Source organism: Rissa tridactyla, chromosome 8 (genome assembly GCF_028500815.1).
Source record: "Rissa tridactyla isolate bRisTri1 chromosome 8, bRisTri1.patW.cur.20221130, whole genome shotgun sequence".
NCBI lineage: Eukaryota > Metazoa > Chordata > Aves > Charadriiformes > Laridae > Rissa > Rissa tridactyla.
In genome coordinates this window covers 42,464,260-42,482,540 of record NC_071473.1, presented here as the reverse complement: position 1 = coordinate 42,482,540, position 18,281 = coordinate 42,464,260, and the positions used below count along the sequence as shown (strand labels likewise).

At 37.7% G+C, this 18,281-nt stretch overlaps 1 protein-coding gene across 1 annotated transcript in view; it reads right to left on the bottom strand.

Moving 5' to 3' along the window:
• PIGK (phosphatidylinositol glycan anchor biosynthesis class K) overlaps positions 1-18,281 on the bottom strand; it is a 71,382-nt gene that overhangs the window by 46,315 nt on the left and 6,786 nt on the right. Inside the window, 6 exon segments of the mRNA XM_054212245.1 lie at positions 8,331-8,503; positions 13,209-13,319; positions 14,154-14,271; positions 14,615-14,711; positions 15,074-15,185; positions 16,690-16,825. Coding sequence (XP_054068220.1) covers positions 8,331-8,503; positions 13,209-13,319; positions 14,154-14,271; positions 14,615-14,711; positions 15,074-15,185; positions 16,690-16,825 — 747 coding nt within the window.

The following is an 18,281-nucleotide window of genomic DNA, read 5'->3' as shown; positions in this document are numbered from 1 at the left end:
TAGAAACTTAAAATAGCGATCATATAACTCAAGAAACTTGTGCTAAAGCAACTGTGAATATCAATACTCAACATTTATTCCTCCCTTCCCCACAAGAAGGGAAATCCTTGCCTCCACTGCGGTCTTGTCTTCTGTTGACAACTACTGGATTGAACTGTTCACACCTGAACATTTGGCAGGGGTGGGAAGGAGAAACACTCTCCCTCTCCAAATTTGCTGCTAAATCCTCATTCCTGCCAGTCACCAGAATGCTACTGAGGTAATGCCGTGCTCTAATTCTGCATCATACGTAGAGAGTGAAAGTGGAATTCCCTAAACAATACTGATGGTTTCGATTCATATTTTTTGGAAGTCCAATGATTTGAACCATTCCCGCATCCATAAGAAACATAGTTTGGTTATATAAAAACTAGTAATTTCAGTTTGCAATGAAAACATGTTTGTTCCATTTATGATATGAGAATATATTGCTTTCAGTGGTAATAAATTCTGGTGCTGTATTACAAAATATGAACACACCTCTACGCATACACACACAGTAAGAACTTTGTTAATTTTGTGAAAGAGAAATCCTGCCTGTGTTTATGTTCCAAGTTAGATCTGACCTCTAGGGAGATCACTGAGGGGTTTTCACGCTTTTTCATTATGTAAAGTTGTCGCCAATTTCGTCTTGCTTTTTTAACAGTAACTGGCACAAGGGAGATGGGCTGTCACTATTCTATGAAGGTTGAACATCCACAGTTGCCACTATATTCCCTTGCAGCCCTGGGAACCTCTCAATAGTTAACTGGAGCCAACTGAATTACGTTTGCGGAGATTCAAAAGACACTACAACATAACCAACCCCTAAACAGCTATTCCTCCAACTCCCTTTGTATCCCACTTTCCTCTTTTTTTCTTTTTCTGCTTCAGGGGATGCAAAGTACTCTATTATGTTTCATTACTTTTTGTTTGTTTCTCCTGGTATTTACCACTACCAACCTTTTGCGCAATCATGGCCTCCTGCCCGCAAAAATGCTGAATAAATCCCACTTTGCAGAAAGTTCTTTGTTTATAGAATTACTTTATTTTCCTGAAAGATCAATCTTACCACACAGATAATATTCTGCTGTCCTACAAATTTCATACAATAATCTTAGCAGTAGCTTGGGCACTTTGGTAGACATATTCAGCATCTGTTATTTCCCCTCCCACAGTTTCTATAGATTTCAGATACCCTTGACCAAGCACATAAAACAATCTCATTTTGTAAAGTAATATTAAACAGCGTTCAGCAAGCCATCTGTAAATCAACTTCTTTATGTGATCAGAATTGCCTTTCGTAATCACCTCTCGTTTTCTTTCAATCCTTTGGTGCAATTGTGACTTTCTTGCTTTCCCATTGCCAGAAATTCACACTGATCTATTCAAACAGCTAACTGGATAGAAGAGAGATGCCTAGCGATAATGCAATGCTTTTTTTGGAGTTCTGCTATTCTCATCTCACAACTCGCATGTCACTTTTTTGCTAAAGAACTAGGGCCCTCAGTATGCTCACTATGAAGCACAACTTCTCCGAGTACAGTAAAGCCTTCAGAAATAAGCAGTGCAGGGAAACATCTTACTATCTTCCAGACCATCATGCAGCTTACCAAAACCAATAGGGCTTCAAGGACTTAAGAATTTAAGTAATAAATTTAATAGCTCTGTGACAAGAGCTTTGGACCACCAAACACCTGACTTGAGAAGAGTCCTACTGGGAGGGCTGGGAGATGCAGACAGAGATCATTTTATGGTCTTTTAGCTATCAGTTGTATAAATGTGTTGTGAAGGCAGAATGCCCCTTTCTCCCCCACAGCTTTGGACAAGACATGAATTTTCAGTGGCAGAAATCTCTGACCATCTGGAAGGTAATCCCTCAGGCACTCAAAAAAACAAGTGTAAGCTTTTTCACAATATCGAAACAGGGAAAGACTAAGAGCATTTGCATATGCCTTAATACCATATTAAAAAAAACAGTAATGTCACTTGAGCCCCGGAGACTTAATAGTTATGTGCCCAGATTCATTTCTGGGGCATAAGGAATGCTAACGTATCTTTGGCCACTAAATTCTAAAGATCTAACAGTCCCATAATCACTGCTTCAAGCTGCCTGTTTCCTCTTTGCCCCCAATTTTTCTACCTCCTAGAAATTTTCTTCTTAATCACACAAAAAAAAGTGTATCCTAACAAACAGCAGCAGCAGCTCTCGTACTTTTGACAGGAAATAAATAATAGTAATAGAATTTTATTGACATTATCATGCTATCTCGAAGTTCTGAAAACATGCCAAAATTACATTAAAATACTTCCTGGGCAGACTTATGCCAAATAATACAATTGTTTGTGCGGTCATCTTGAGCAGCGACATGCAGTACACAACTACAGAAGCACCTTTAAGGGCAGACATTAATTTGTGTTTAGCACCTGGACAGCAAAAGAAGATGATCAAGGCAGGACCTCAACATAAAAAGCACTAGAAACATTAATGAGCACTTCAGGAAACTAGAATTATAGAGCAGACCACTCAACTGCAAAAATAATAGCAGGTAAGTATCACACAAGGGAAAAGAGGTAAAGAAGAAACAATGAAACAAAATAAGAATGCTACGTAGGAAAGGTGTAAAAAGGAGTGAGTAAAGAAAATGAAATAAAAACCCTAGACTGAACATCCCATGATTTCTGGATGTTCTCAGTTATCTAGATGATGTAAAAAGCTTCCAGATTTACTCAAGAGCTCCCTCTAAATCTGCCATGCAACAGTTTTAAACATTACTTGTCTATCGCCTAACACTATTATGTGTATAAATCAACTGGCATATGCAAGTCACCTATGAAGAACGTGTAGCTTCTGGACTTGATTCAAAACCTGAAGTTAACAAAAATATTGCCGCTGACTAGCATGTGCTTCACAGCACCTCTACTAAGCAAGAGGTTTGCTTTGATGCCAATACCTATTAAAATTATACATAGGAATAACTGTATGTAGGTTCAGCAAAGTAGCATTCTGCTGAAAACAACGTGAAATTATAGAAGTACAACCAAGAAGTTGAAGATTTCTCATAGAAGTGCAGGAAGACACACAAAACCCCACTAAAAGTTGGAGGAAGAGGGGAAAAAAATCATCCAAGATCAAAAACAAAACCTGACTCAAGGGCTATAGTTTTGCTACAAAACATATTTTCTTACAAAAAACCCAAAATCTGGCAAAAAACATGATAAAAAAGGTCCTTTCAAATGAACAAATAATATATTGTTCAAAGCTGCTTTTAAAAACACCTTGCTAAATAGGGACTGTAATTACCAAGCATAACACTTTAGTGTATTTAAAGTCTTCCCAACACAATTTATACCTGCAGTTCCTTTTGATATTGTTAGTCTTCCTTCTTTATTTTATACTGACGTTATACTGGTGAAATGGTACCCTCCTATATACTTTCTCCTACTACAGCCTTCATATTAGCTTTAGTCACACTACCTTGAAAAGTGCTTTTACATTAACAGGCACGGGAACATACGTATACGTGCATATGTGTGTATTCATCTATCCCTAGGCAAGCAACGAGAAACCAAATATTTACTAAATACTTTAAGAAATATAGCAATAATATTTAACCCCAACTATTAGTTCATCCATGTTTTTTCATTACTTGTAGGCTAATAAAACACACACGGATAAAAAAAAAAAAATCTACACGTAGAAACTTATTCTGCTGTAATGGTAAGGCGTTAGGGCACAAACATACTACACGTGTAACTGGTGAGAGTGTTCTGTGATGTCCCCATTCGGTGCCACCGCCCCCCCCCCCCCCCCCGCCCGCCGCTCGCCCGCTGCAACACTGCCCCCTGCCGGCGCCGCCGGGCACCGCCCGCAGGGACCGCCCCGACGCGCCCCTGCTGTCCCCGGGACAGACGCCGCTGCTGCCTTCCAAAGCCTGCACACAAAGCGGGGGGTGAACGCAAATGAGAACTGGCTATTTCTCGGGGAACAAGAGCTTCCAGAAGCAGTCCTAAAAATGAGTTGTAATTCTTTCAAGTTTTATAAATCTGAGGCATCTGGTAAGAAATGAACGGTGATCCCAGAACAAGCCCAGCCTTTTTTATTTTAAGAAAAGGCTGAGCTGAACGGCATCCACTAGCCAAAAGAACTACCTATTGGTTCGGAAACTGGATCCCCCATGGATTCGGGAACACACAAGGGCAGCTTCATTTATTAAACACGTCAAACTGAAAATAACTGGTGGAAAAGAAGAAAGGACAGGAAGGAGAAAGAAAAGAGACACTAACACCCGAAAAAAAGCAGATTGAGAGAACATTAGCTATTACCATCCTGCAAATGAAACAATTACTCACCATTATTGTCTGTTACACAAGCATCCTTTCTAACACAAGTGGCCAATTTATTTATTTTTAGGAAAACAGTTGCTGTCAGTAGCAGCCCAATTCTCCTTTCAGAAGTATTAAATATGAAGCCCAATTCTCAAAAGCAATGAAACTCGGATGGTTTTACATGACGCTGTCTTTAATTCACCCCTTACTACCCTCAAGAGAAATATTCATCCCAATTTTAAGCAACACTTTCTGCTGATACACGTCTTTTCCTCATGACAGGAGCTGAAAAGGAGGAAGTGTTCCAACTGACTGTAGAGTTACAATCCAAGTTTAAGAGACATACTCCTAATTTATTAGACGTACTAAACTCTGCAAGGCTCCTTCTCCAAGGATGCAGGATTTCTTCTACTCCTTAATGTTTACTTTTTGCTCTGACGTGGGGATTTAGACAAAGTATAATCAGCTGAAGCCCCAGAACCCCTAGACTGTCAGGTTTTGTGCTAAAATGGGCAGCTACAAACCCAGTCAGGACTGCAGCAGCTGCAGAACAAGCCCTTTGAAGTGAACATAGCTTAGATTGAAACTGCTATGAAGACAGGAACAGCAGAGGCTTCTCTCTCTCTTTTTTTTTTAAAAAAAAAAAAAAAAAAAAAAAGCTTTTACACACAAATATTCACTGACTACCACGGGGATAGATGGAAAGAAAGCCTCCTCTTTAGGTAACTACTAGTTGTTTCTTTGTACAAGTCTCAGCCAAAGGAAACTTCAAAGGCCTCACTCGTTAAATGTCACGGCTGGTGCTCAACATGAAACTGCCAGTTCTGATCTGGTGGCGCAGCTACAGCCCGCACTGAGCCTGGGAGTGGGTATGCATTACGAAGTAATTGCTAAGCAATTGTGTAACAACAGAACAAAGTTCTGTTGAAAAGATCTGGCAAAGTCACAGCAGCAGGTCAGATGAAAACGTGAAGAGCCTGCCAGCGGTACCAGCCCAATACACCATTACGCCTCACGTGATGGCATCTTCTTTACTCGTTATCTGTGTCATCAGTGGTTTTACCTCTTTTGGTTGTTTGGTTTTTAATGCCCTTATCTACATGTATGACACTTGGAACTTTAAAACAAACAAATCAAATCTAACACAGACTACTTAAGACTGTGTCAGAGTTGAGGTCCGCACCGCAACATAAATATTCTGTAGCATTCTACTGCCACCAGTGTGTAAAAGAAAAATGGTATCAAGCTAGCATCGATGGAAGAATAAACAATAAGGAAATGATTCATAAAGGAATGAAGCCAAGAGACTATATCAAATATTAAACCAATAAAACCTCTGGTTTTATAAAAAAATATTTTATTTTTTTTAATCTCATTTTATTTTTTTTATAAAAAAATCTTTTAGAAAAAAAAAAACCATAATGGGAATGCAATACAGAAAAAGGAAAAAAACAAGATTCTGCATAGATTTTGTCAGAATAAAGAGAGATCTGCGCGCTCAATAATCAATGTAATACATCAAAATTTGTTCTAGTGGTGTATGTTTGTGATCTATCAGATATATGTTTGTGATCTATCAGATACTTCCTTGCAAATTCTTTGTGCAAACCCTTAAGGGCACAAGTTCAATTCCACTTGACTTTTTTTTTTTCCCCTCTCTTCTCAAAAGCTTTTAAAATACTAGGCACGGCACGAACAAGATTATTCATGACTAATTTGGAAGGATTATTCATTTTTAATAAACTTGGTTTAGATCTCTCCCAGTGATACACCCAAACGAATAAACCAGGCTGTGCTAGCCCCATCTTTCCCCAGCTATTTTAGATAAGAGTGAAATCTGGGGTGTCAACAGCCATCACGTTCCCAAAAGGCACAGAAGGCTTAACTAAGGAGGTTAAGAATATGCACTCACATTCTTTCATTCAAGGGTCGTTCTTATATTAATTTACGACAACGTGGGTAATATCTATTCAAAGATCACATTACTTGTGAAGTGTTCTGACTTAACAGCCTCAGAAATAGACATGTGTAACATTTATAACATTCTTTAAATAAAACCAGAGTAACTAGTATTTGCAGAGCAGACCTTCCAAAACTGCAATAAATTAACCTCAAGCTATAATTCTTAAATTTGTTGTAGGGAAACAGATCTGTCATACCAAGAGGTACTGACCTTAGAATTCTATTTAAGGAAATTTATTAAGCACTCCACATCACAGTCTATACGGCTATACTACAATTTTCCAGCACTTTTCACCGCAGACCATACTTTCTTCTCCACTAAAAACACATTCCCTATCAACTCTTCTAAAGTGGTAACATGAAACTGAGAACTGAAGTACTGTTTTTGGAAAATTGTATCTGGACAGACTGCAAGAAATAACTTACCGTTTTACACAAACCACTTAAAAATGGTCAGACACCTTACAAACATGAGGCATTACTCCCTAAGCTGCTGCTGTGTGCTTCCACTCCTAGGCATGCACATTTTGAGAGATCCTCTCAAGCTAAAGGAGAGCTATTTAGCTACTAAAACAGCATGTTCCCATCCCTTCCAATTTCACAGATTCAAGTTAACCGGAATTGCCACGATAATGTAATACAGCTTTCATTAAATATCAAAACATTTCACAAGGACAATATTCCTCTCTGTGCATGAGCGCCCATTGCTCAACATTCCTTCCATGTGGCCAATTCAGTAGTGTGTCAGATACCCAAAAACCCCTCATATATTGGCTCCAAACTAAAAAATAAAAGCTGAAAATCCCAACCAGTCATTTCCTGTTTCAGAACAGAAAAGTCGCCCAAAAACCTATTTCTCCTTTTAATTGTCCACAAATTAGAAACCCACATAGGTATGTTTTCATTGCGGTTTTTGACTGGCAAAACATCTGTTACTTGCCAAAAGCTTTTTTTATCCTTCAGAGGAAAAACAAATTTAGTGTCACTAAATACTTTTCTAAACTAAGAAGTCACAAAATTAGCTTAAGATGATTATGGTTAGTACTAATGTTTGCACAGTACAGATAAAAATACAGTATGAAAATAAAATATGAAATAAAATAAATCGTGTAGGGTATTTTAAATTATGAGGAACAGAGTTACTGTTATCATTAAAATTGATAAAACTGCTATGCGCTAACTTATTCTTTGATTTGAGCAACAGTAAACAACAAGATAGACAATAATTTACATAAAAGTATGTGTTGAAAAATATTTCATCCCTGGTATAGCAGACTATTTCAATCCTTCTTTTCTTTCCCTCTCCTAAAGGACTGTATCATGAAACATAAAAAATGCAACAGAAATGGAAGTACAATGCAAAATAAACTCTACAGTACACGCGCATCTTCCTTCACATGTTCCCAATAGGTGGCAACAGAATACCAAAAATACACAGTTTATAACTCCTTCTTCATCCACAAAGTAATGAAAGCCCCGTTACAACTTCTATCAATGAACTCCCACCAGCAATTTTATTCAAATGAATCACTGCATTTCAGCAACAGAAATTCTCAGGACAGTTAATGTCAAAAGCCAGAGAATTCACAGAACAGGAGCAAAGCATTTATTAAAATGCTAGTGGTTATGAAACAACTAACTGTTGGCTTATACTCAGAGCTTAAGTGAGGGAGTAAACTGTTACAAGCATGAACTGACAATAACAAAGTGTTTCTGCACATTAAAGAAGAAACGCTAAGGAGGAAAGAAAATTTTAGACTAATTTTTTTTTGTTGTTGACATCCATACCTTGGTCTTTAGCAGCATTTATGTACAAGATTGAATAAAGTAGTGAGATTTTTTTAAACAGAAAGTTTTCATCTGACAAATCCAACTTTACCAGTAGCAGCAGGTCCATACTAACTCCCTGATTCTTTGTAAGAAATGACAGAAAATCAGAGTTCTTTCCTTGACAGTTATACAACTTATGTGTTTCTGTGGTACAGAGCTATATAAATCAAGTCTAAATAGTGACTACTTACTTTCTTTCAAAATCAGCTAAGTCAGGATCCAAAGAAATTGTCTCTGTTGTAATTTCTACCTTTCTCACACTGCCAAAGAAGTCTGTTATCAGAACATTTTGAGGGTCCCGCTGAAAGAGATCAGTTCGGTGCCCAGGTGTGGAAACGCACAAACTTTTTGGACAGACCTGAAACTGAAAACCAAGATGGACAATTATATTCCGTCCCTCATTCATCAATAGTCTCTACATCCATCTTCCAAAATGAAATCACTATAAAAATAAAGACAAATGCCACACTAACTTGCATTCATTTCAGAACAAACTTGACAGCTGAACAAAATGATTGAACAAAAACATTAAAAGGCATAAACATCTTGATTATGCATTTCAGAAAACCTTTATCCTCACAATTACTCTGTTTGAGTTCAGAAATGCTTCTGTGAAAGCCAACCATCAATTACACCTAAGTGATAAAATGCACAAATGTATTTCTGAATATAGATGCAGCAATGCTGCTATAACCTTCCAAAAAGCACAAGTGGGTATATATTCTTCATATTTACCAACGGAAGGCAGGCAAAATTAAACAAGCCTTGATAAGTAGCTAACAGTAAAGGCTTCATAAAGAAGCAAGAATTTACATTTTGATTGAAAAGGAAAAAAATCTCTTGGTCTTATTTCTAGTTTATAGCCTGCAAATTAATGCAGAATTAGGATCTTCAAAGACCAAAGGTGTTTTATGTACATTAAGTTCACAGGGACATCCTGTGAAACCTACAAATTAGCTAGATACCTTATTATATATTTTTTTCTACATATCAGATCCACTGTATCAGCACACATTGCAACACCTGGAAGACAAAAGCAGCACTAACAAACTGTTTTCACTGGACTCAATACTGTATAAAGGTACATTTGCAGAAAATAAGTAGACGTAACAGTGACAGATTTGTTGTAGCGTTTAGAGTATCTGACAAAACAGCATGCCTATTAAATAACAAGATTGTTACGTACCCAGCAGATATTCAAGGCAAAACCAATGCGTTTTGGACACAATGCCTTTTTGCACGAGTCCTACCACACTTACCACAAAAGTCTCTAGTATTTCCCATCTGGACAGACTCCTTAATACAAGGAATCTCGTAATGCACATGATATAACATAATAATCTGTTAGTATTTTTGTTAATAATGCTATATAGCTTAAAGTGCCATGAAATGCAGCCCAAGGCCTCACTCTCTCTAGCCTCCTTGATGAGCTTGGAAAGCTGAGTTCATGACTCAGTCATTAGAAGGCACTTCACAATCAAACACACAACCCTGCTAGACAGAGGCACTGGCTCTACAATGCTCTGGACGGTTTTGTGAGCAAATGTTGCTGTCCGTTCAACTTACTATTGTCCATTCCAAGTGATTTTCACAAACAGGTCCATCAGTCATTGGGATCTAGAGCTCATATAGCTAATTACCTCATGGGTCAGCTCTTACATAAGGTTGCATTCTTAGGACAAGATCACGGGTCCTAAATAGCTCAATGCAGATGCAGTCTCAATTATCCCAGACTACGACTGACAAAATCTGTGAGTTTCAGCCCACATTTCCTAGCAGAAACTCTGTGCTCAGCTTGACACAGAATGCATGGGCTTGTGCAGCTCTTTCTCTTAGGACAAGAGAGCCCTACACTTAAAAAGTTTCCCTGCGAGGAAACGATGCACCTGGCTTTTCCTCATAGAGGATCTCCTCATTCCTCCTTTCTGCTCCATTACAGTTTCTCTTTCATATCTTGCCTTTTTCATCTAAGCCTGTAAGCATACAGCATTAGGCTGCTGGTCCAGGGAGACTTCAACTCACTTTCACCTTTACCTTAACTGAAGCATACAAGCACACGTATCTACTGAGCTCCTTTTTAATGATTCCCAACTCTCTTGGCAGAGTATCACACAGCTGCTAAAGAAAAGACAGGGGCAGATCAAATCTTTCTGTTATCCGCCTTGTGAAGTGAAAACGAACCAGACTCATCAGCATCATGTTTCCCACACAAAGCCACTTGTCAATGCGCACAAACCCTCTTAAGTTCCAGTTTCACCAAAGTGCAATCAATTTTCTTCAACTCTGCTCCAACTAATGGCACAAACATGAAAAAAAAAAAAGTCTCTGAAGTAAGCTAGAAAAGCTAAGTATTGTTTTAATCCTGCTATTTGATGCATAAATCTATACTGCAGTTATACTTTTAAATCTCTCTTCCAAGCTCGCAAGAGTGTAAATGTCCCAGAAAAACTGCATCAGCACTGAACATGGGAAATTGATACTGCACCCAACTACTTCTAACCTGTCCCACCACAATTTACTACCATAAGATGCTGAGATGAATCTTGAACAAAAAATGTGCAATGGTACTGAGAAGACGACTTCAGTATTAAAAATCTACCTATCCAGTATCAGTGTGAGAAAAGAAAGACCACAAAGCAATTATATCACAGCAGACTAACACTAATAACTGAGGTCTTCTGACAAAACAAGAGAAAAGGCAAACACTGGCGAGATGAAATACATTTGTTCATATGTCAATTTTTCCAAACTTTTTTCAATAAGATACTATTCAAATACAGCTAAACAATTCCCCAGAATAGGAACTTTTTTATCTTGAATTTTCTTAACAACATTTTTAGCTATTTTATGACAAATGATATCTCATTTAGAAATTTATTTGAATCTTATTTTAAAAGTTCAATTGTGTGACATTTCAATTTACTTTTTTGGAATTGTGATCAAATGGAAAGTCAGTCATTTGCACGGCTTTATGTGATCCCTTAGCAACACAGATGGAGCAGGTGGGGAGTAGGTGGAGTGGACTATGAAAAAAGATGTCTCATTCTTTGCAGGAATGCAATATCCAAATCTTAGGTGGATGTGAAGAGAAGCTGTTTTAAGAGTGGTTGGAGAAAAGTAAAGAGACAATGTGATAGAAGCAGTGTAACAAACCCGCAGTACTTCTAAAAGAGCAGACACTGGACATATCAAAAGATCAGACAACTAAACGTTAGCTAATAATTTTAAAACGACTTAGTGAGCCACCTAATACGTTATCCTGAGTTTAGAAAGTGTTAATTTTAAAAAAAAAAAAAAAAAATCAGACTTGGATAAGCAGTATATCTTTGTTCTTAAACCAGTAGAACACTAACAGTGCATTCCAGTGCCAAGGTATGTGCTGTAACTGTTGGCAATAAATGGGCTTATATCCTTACCAAGGACTAACACCATGTAATTTGGGAACACTTAGATGAAGGCCTGAAAAGCACCGACTCAAAATCAAGAGGTCACGTTTGCCGAAATATGTGCATGTTATGACTCATTACATGATCACCACAAATCTTGATACATTTGGGTCCATTCTCTTCCCTTCCCAGAGCAACAATAGGCATACTGATGACATATGATAACATGACTTACATCACGTAAGGAATTTACCAGTATGGGGTTACTTCCCGCAGCTCTTCCTGAGTATTTGGCATATAAGCAAAAACAAAAACACGAGGGAGAATGTCTAGATATCTTCACCAAAGAGCTCAAAGGGCAAACTACTTGGCCAGCTAACAAATTTTCTATACGGTTCACAACTGGATTAATATCTAGCTGGCTAGACCAGTTATACCACTTATACAGCAGAAACCACTGTTCATTTTTTATTACTTTTTTTAACATCCCTTCATTTTATGGTTTACAAAATAAGGTTCTAAAGCACTGTTTGATTGAACCGGATAGAAGATACTTCATCAATAAAGAACTTGCATATTCTTCTTTAACAAGATTTATTTTAAAGTTATTTGTATCCCATGATCAGAAGATATTAAATTACAGGACAGAGTTTCATTCCCGTGGTAGTAAAAGAATCTTGAATCTTAGTCACTGAATCAATTCTGTATCAACATAAAACCTGTCAAGTGTGGGCTGTTTAGAGTGAATTCTACTACACATCTAACAACCAGGATAACACCATCCTCTGTAGACAGAGGGTGGCAGAAAACTTTTGAGCAGCTGCTCCTTTTACAGAAACAGAGCAAAGACGATGTGTTCTGTAAGTGATAGCTCTTAGATCACTGACACAGCATGTCAGGATTTACAGCTACAAGGCACCAAAGCATAGTGTATTACTACAATGAAACTAGTCTTGCAACAGCAATAAAGGGTTAATAGAGTAAATAAAATATGGTTACTTTTTAAGTCATCTCACCAGTGTATACATCTAACTGTTAGAGGCATTTTCATAAATTTTGTCATAGGTTATCTGGTTGTGGGTTGCCTTTTTTTTTCTCCTATTCTGCCTCACACCTGAAAGCTACAATTAATATTTACCTAAGATATAATTAACTCCAAAAGCTGTTGGACTTGGACATATCTTGCTCTGGAATCTAAGCAGATATACAGAGAAATTAGTCTCTGCAGGCATTTGTGAGCGCACGATTAGAATTTTAACTGTTTAATCACCTTTGCAAAACAGTATCAATGGCTGCCTTTCCACACCTGCGAAGTGTCTGCTATTCATTAAACAGATTTTAGAAGATTCCTACTATCATTTTTCACATGCAACTACTTCATTCTATTGAAATTAATATTTAATGAATACTTCGTTCATTTTTCAATTAATTAAAAAAAAAATCTGGCTAATTTTGGCTAACTTTTTCTGTAGCCAGCAAACCACTTTCACACTGAGGACAATCCTTAAAGTGTTACACTAGAATTACATTTAATAATAGCAAAAAGACCTTCCCCCCAGAGGTGCTTCCGAGAGAAAAAGCAGGAGAACAAAAAGCATTTGGAGAGCCCTATGGACAAAATAAATTAGTTTTGAAACTGTTAAAGTCATTAGCATATTCATGTATGTTACGTGTTCTACTTACTAGGTCATTCATATTTGTCTGACTGGCTGGATGAATTTCTTCCAAGAACTCTAGCACATAGAATGTGTATCTGTCCATAAGATGAACGCCAATCCCTAGATCAGGTTGATGCTTAAAAACAACACACGGCAGTTATTGGACATTTGCAGGAAAGAACTCAATGTTTACAAGAGGGAACAGAACGTAATAACATGTTACAAAAGTTAAGAACAAAAAACCCCAACATTATTCTTAGGCAAATTACACAAAGAAAATGACTAGCCACGAAGAAACATATTGTTGACAAGCTGAATAATACAGTGTATTTTCATTTTTTTAGACTATATCCTGGTAATCCCCATGTTTGCCAAAAAGCAGGGAACCCCTTCTTAATAGTCCAGTACAGATTTGTGGGCTGCCCTGACCTTCTTAGGGCTTGGAAAGCAGGGCTGGGAGAGACAGCTTATTTTACAGCACTGTGTGGGTTCAGGTAATCCTGACCTGCTGGTTTTGGTCTGGCTAGGATCTCCCTCTTATCACTCCTTCTGTAATTCAGCTGCGACATAATTACAGCAGGTGAAAGGTAGTGGCTTTTTTGTTTTGGTTTGGGTGTGTTTTGTTTGTTTTGTTTTTGTTTTTTTTTTTTATATCAAGTGTAAGAAGTCCTAGACTGAATATTCCCCACACATATCTCAGTAGTCTTCCCATAAAATTTCTTCCATCCTAGACAATGCATAAATTGGCCAGCAAGCACAGAAATCCATCATTAGCCTGGTTCTTTGGGACAGCGTACAAAAACAGGCAGGAAAAGTACACTTGCAAGTTTTGTCAAAACCGCACTTTGTAACTGAATGCCTTACACATTCATCAACAAGAAAGGAAATTTTTAGTTAAAAGTGAATAGGACCTGTGCTCTTAACTCAGGCATTCAGAAAATTGTCTTCAGGATCACAAAAATCTACTTACCGATAAAGAGTCTTCTCCAACTTGGCTGCTAGCCAAGGCCATTATATTAGGTGAATAAAATCGTTCATACATGGATGCTCCTTGACAAGTATCAATAATAAACAGCAATTCATTGTACCTGAAAGAAAGAAGAGAGCCTCCTAACCCATCTCTCTTTGAATTGAAACAACATATACATACTTCGCTCTTTAGTTACCAGGAGAGGTACCAGGAGTTACCAGAAGAGTTCACACCGATTGACTGTAAAATGCGAGTTTAGTCAAAGCAATACACAAGAGAAGCTTTAACTGCAGCAAGCTGAAACCAAAAATTAAAACTCTTCATTCTGAATGCAAATTTTCATGAAATTTAATGGACAACAGATAGTGCCACTTACCTTCAGTACACAAAGCCTACTGGTAAGACTTCAGGCATATTCGTGAAACACAGTATTTAACTTCTAAATAATACTTTTTTCTTACCTTCTTTTCTGCCACATTTGTTCAAAGGCATCAGCAAGTTCTACATTTGTGATTTCTTCAGAATCTTGAAATTTTAGGAAACCATTTCCACCATGGCCTGACAGAAAAATGAGAAGTTATCTTCCTTTAAACTACATACTTGCCTATTCAACCAGGCTGATAATTTTTCCAAAAAAAGGCAAACACAATTCTCTTTCTCTAAACAGACTCCATCAAAAGAAAATATTAGTACAGCAAGAACAGTATACCTACATCATTTAAACTGGAAATGATACTTGCTAAGTACTGCCTTACAGGGTTTTTCTTACTTAGTATGACATACTAAAAAAAGAAAAAAAAAACATCCTTTCGTTGATCCTTTTGTTTGTTTGGACTCCTGATGGGATTTCATGCTTTCAAACAGGCCCATCCAACTGAACAACAAATACCAATAAATTGTATACAGAAACCTGTAATTACCTGTCATATATATTAGAATATTGCTTCTGTCATCAGAAAGAAGACGTTTAGACCGCGGTGTGCTTGGGGGGATTCTTCCTGTTAATACACGCAAGAAATTTTCGACAGTAACCTATGAATAGAAGCACAAAGTAATCTTCTAAAGAGAAAAATACTGATTAACAACTCTAGGCCGGGTTACATAAATTAAATAACGGAACACTAAAATATGCACTGTATCTAACTGGACTTAATATTGCACAGTATAAACTGCATAAACAGACATCTCCTGTTTAAGGTTTTACTGCAGGTTCACAATCATTTGGTACCTTTTCCTTTATCCCACTAACATCAGCCTGTTACTTTATTACATCAAATAAGTCTACTACCATTACAATTTCTAAATACATTTTCATTGATCTGAAAACCTGTCCGCATATAGCTTTTTTCTGCCAAAGCTGTTCATGTACTCACAAAATGCTCCAACATTAGTGTGCGTTACCATGGAAAAATAAAAGTTTAAAATCCCTCTGCAACTCCAGAAAGAAAAAACAAGATCAATTTCGGTTACGTAAGCCTTTGAGTGATCAGGTAAGACCCCATCTGGATGGTGATTGTAAAACATTCTATAAAACACCACTTCCTCTTCATGCAGATGCACACAGCTCAAACGCTAGCAACAAATCCAGGCTCAGGAAAAAAAAAAAAAAAGGTAAAAGGAACACGTCTCTTTTATTGTTGTATCTTCACTTCTTTACACAAAACTTCAGAGAAATAAAACATCTACTATATACTTAAATATTCTCCTACAAGCCTTTAGTAATGATAAAATAGCACTATTAAACCGTGCAATTGAATCCAATTTAAGATCAACTGGTAATGACACTGTCTGTTTGAAGGAATACTACACAAAAAGGTGTCAGAATGCAGACTTCTATATACTATTATATCTATACTATATACTCTAATTACTTTACAGTAATGATCAGATTATGGCTTTTGTTTTATTTTGATAAAAGCACATGCTTAAGATTAGAAATAGAATCACAGAATCATTTAGGTTGGAAAAGACCCTTGGGATCATCGCGTCCAACCATCAACACCACTCTACAAAGTTCTCCCTTACACCATATCCCTTAACACCACATCTAAATGACTCAAACACATTCAGGGACGGTGACTCCACCACCTCCCTGGGCAGCCTATTCCAGTGTCTGACCACTATGTAAGTAGGTCTCCCTAATAAACACTTCACTTGCATGCCAGAAGTTTCACAGTGGTGTTAAGGGTTTGCAAGATGAGATACTGACTACTCATTTCCAAAGAAGAAAAATTTCAGTAATATGTGTGTATTCCTAACACACAGAAGAAGTTCCATGCATTATTTTAAGTGTGGAGATTCCATTATTCAAATTAGCCAATACACAACATATTTCTAGTATAATAAATTTCAAATACAAAACTGAGTATCAAAGGGGGGAGGGGTGTGTATCTTAAATTTATCAGTCGATAATAAAAGCCCAGCCCAAAACCAGTAACATGAACAGAAAGATTTCTTCAGACTTCACAGATGTTGTATAAATCTTAAAACCAACACTCAAAACAAAGGCCCAGTGATTTAATTAAAGCACAGTCACCTCATAGCTTCTGTAATCCACTTCCACATCATCTCCATACACGTTTAGCTCCATGTTTTTATGGCTAAACACAGTAGCTGGTTTGGGATTTCTGGGATTACATGCCATATCATCTGCCAGCATCAGGACAATGTGACTAAGGAAAAAAAAAAAAAAAAACAAAAACATTTCAGCCATTCTACTGTCACATAACAGTCAAATGGAAATTACAACAACACTGTCCCGCGATTACAATAGCTTATAACATTAAGAAGATTCCTGGAACTGTAACTGAAACTTTGCTTAGTTATATCTTATTTCCTTATGCGCATCCTCGCTATTATAAAGATACCACATGTGAAAATGCAGCTACTGCAGAAAAATGTTATTTATCTATGGGGTTAAATTAGGCCAAAGATGAGCACGAGAGTAGTTGACGTTAGCAACTTTATGATACGGACTTGCCTGGACCTAGGCTTGCAGAACTCTTAATAAAAAAATCTGGAGATTTTTATGGGGGACTAAATCATTTCATGTAGTTCCACAGAATAAATCCTGGCCTGTTTGCATGTCTCAGATCAATTAAAACCATTATGACAATTTTTAATTAAATTTGAGGAGCTGCTGAACATTTCTCAAACCATTATAGTACATCTAATACACTACTGTATATTATCTGTGTTAATGGAATTTTCCTGAAGAACACAAGTAGGCTGACATCAGACATTTTATCTTCTTCATACGACCAAGAAAAAAATCCAACCCAGCATTTCATAGTACCAAGAAAAAAAAAAAAAAGCAGCACATTATAAAGCTGTTCCAAACTGCACGCAGCCAAAGATCTGTATTTCACCTGACAGGGTGAGGTTTGGGTCAAAATATGAAACAACAAGTCATCGCTGGAGACTGTTAGCACTAGGAAGAATGCACCAGAGATGTCTGGAACAAGGTGAAGCCAGTCCTTTCCTTGGATAACCCTGTCTTGGATATAGTTTCTCCTAGACTATGATCTTTGTTTTCTCCCAAACAATGCTTACAAAAGGAAAGGGCTACCAAGATGATTAGGGGACTGGAACACCTCTCTTATGAAGAAAGGCTGAGGGATTTGGGTCTCTTCAGTCTGGAAAAAAAGATGGCTGAGGAGGGACCTTATCAACACTTATAAATACTTAAAAGGGTGGGTGTCAGGAGGATGGGGCCAGGCTCTTTTCAGTGGTGCCCAGCGACAGGACAAGAGGTAATGGGCACAGACTTGAGCATAGGAAGTTCCACCTAAACATGAGGAGGAACTTCTTTACTTTGAGGGTGGCAGAGCACTGGAACAGGCTGCCCAGAGGGGTGGTGGAGTCTCCGTCTCTGGAGACATGCAAAACCTGCCTGGACGCGTTCCTGTCCAGCCTGTTCTAGGTGACCCTGCTGTGGCAGGGGGGTTGGACTAGATGATCTCCAGAGCTCCCTTCCAACGTCTATCATTCTGTGATTCTGTGAAAGCTCTATATCCTGCAAAGAATCGTGCTAATTCAGGCTCTCAGGCACACAGCTACAAATTAAATTGTGTCCTGCTATTTAAACACCATTCCTGTGCTTGTCATCGTTCACCTATGTCAGCATGA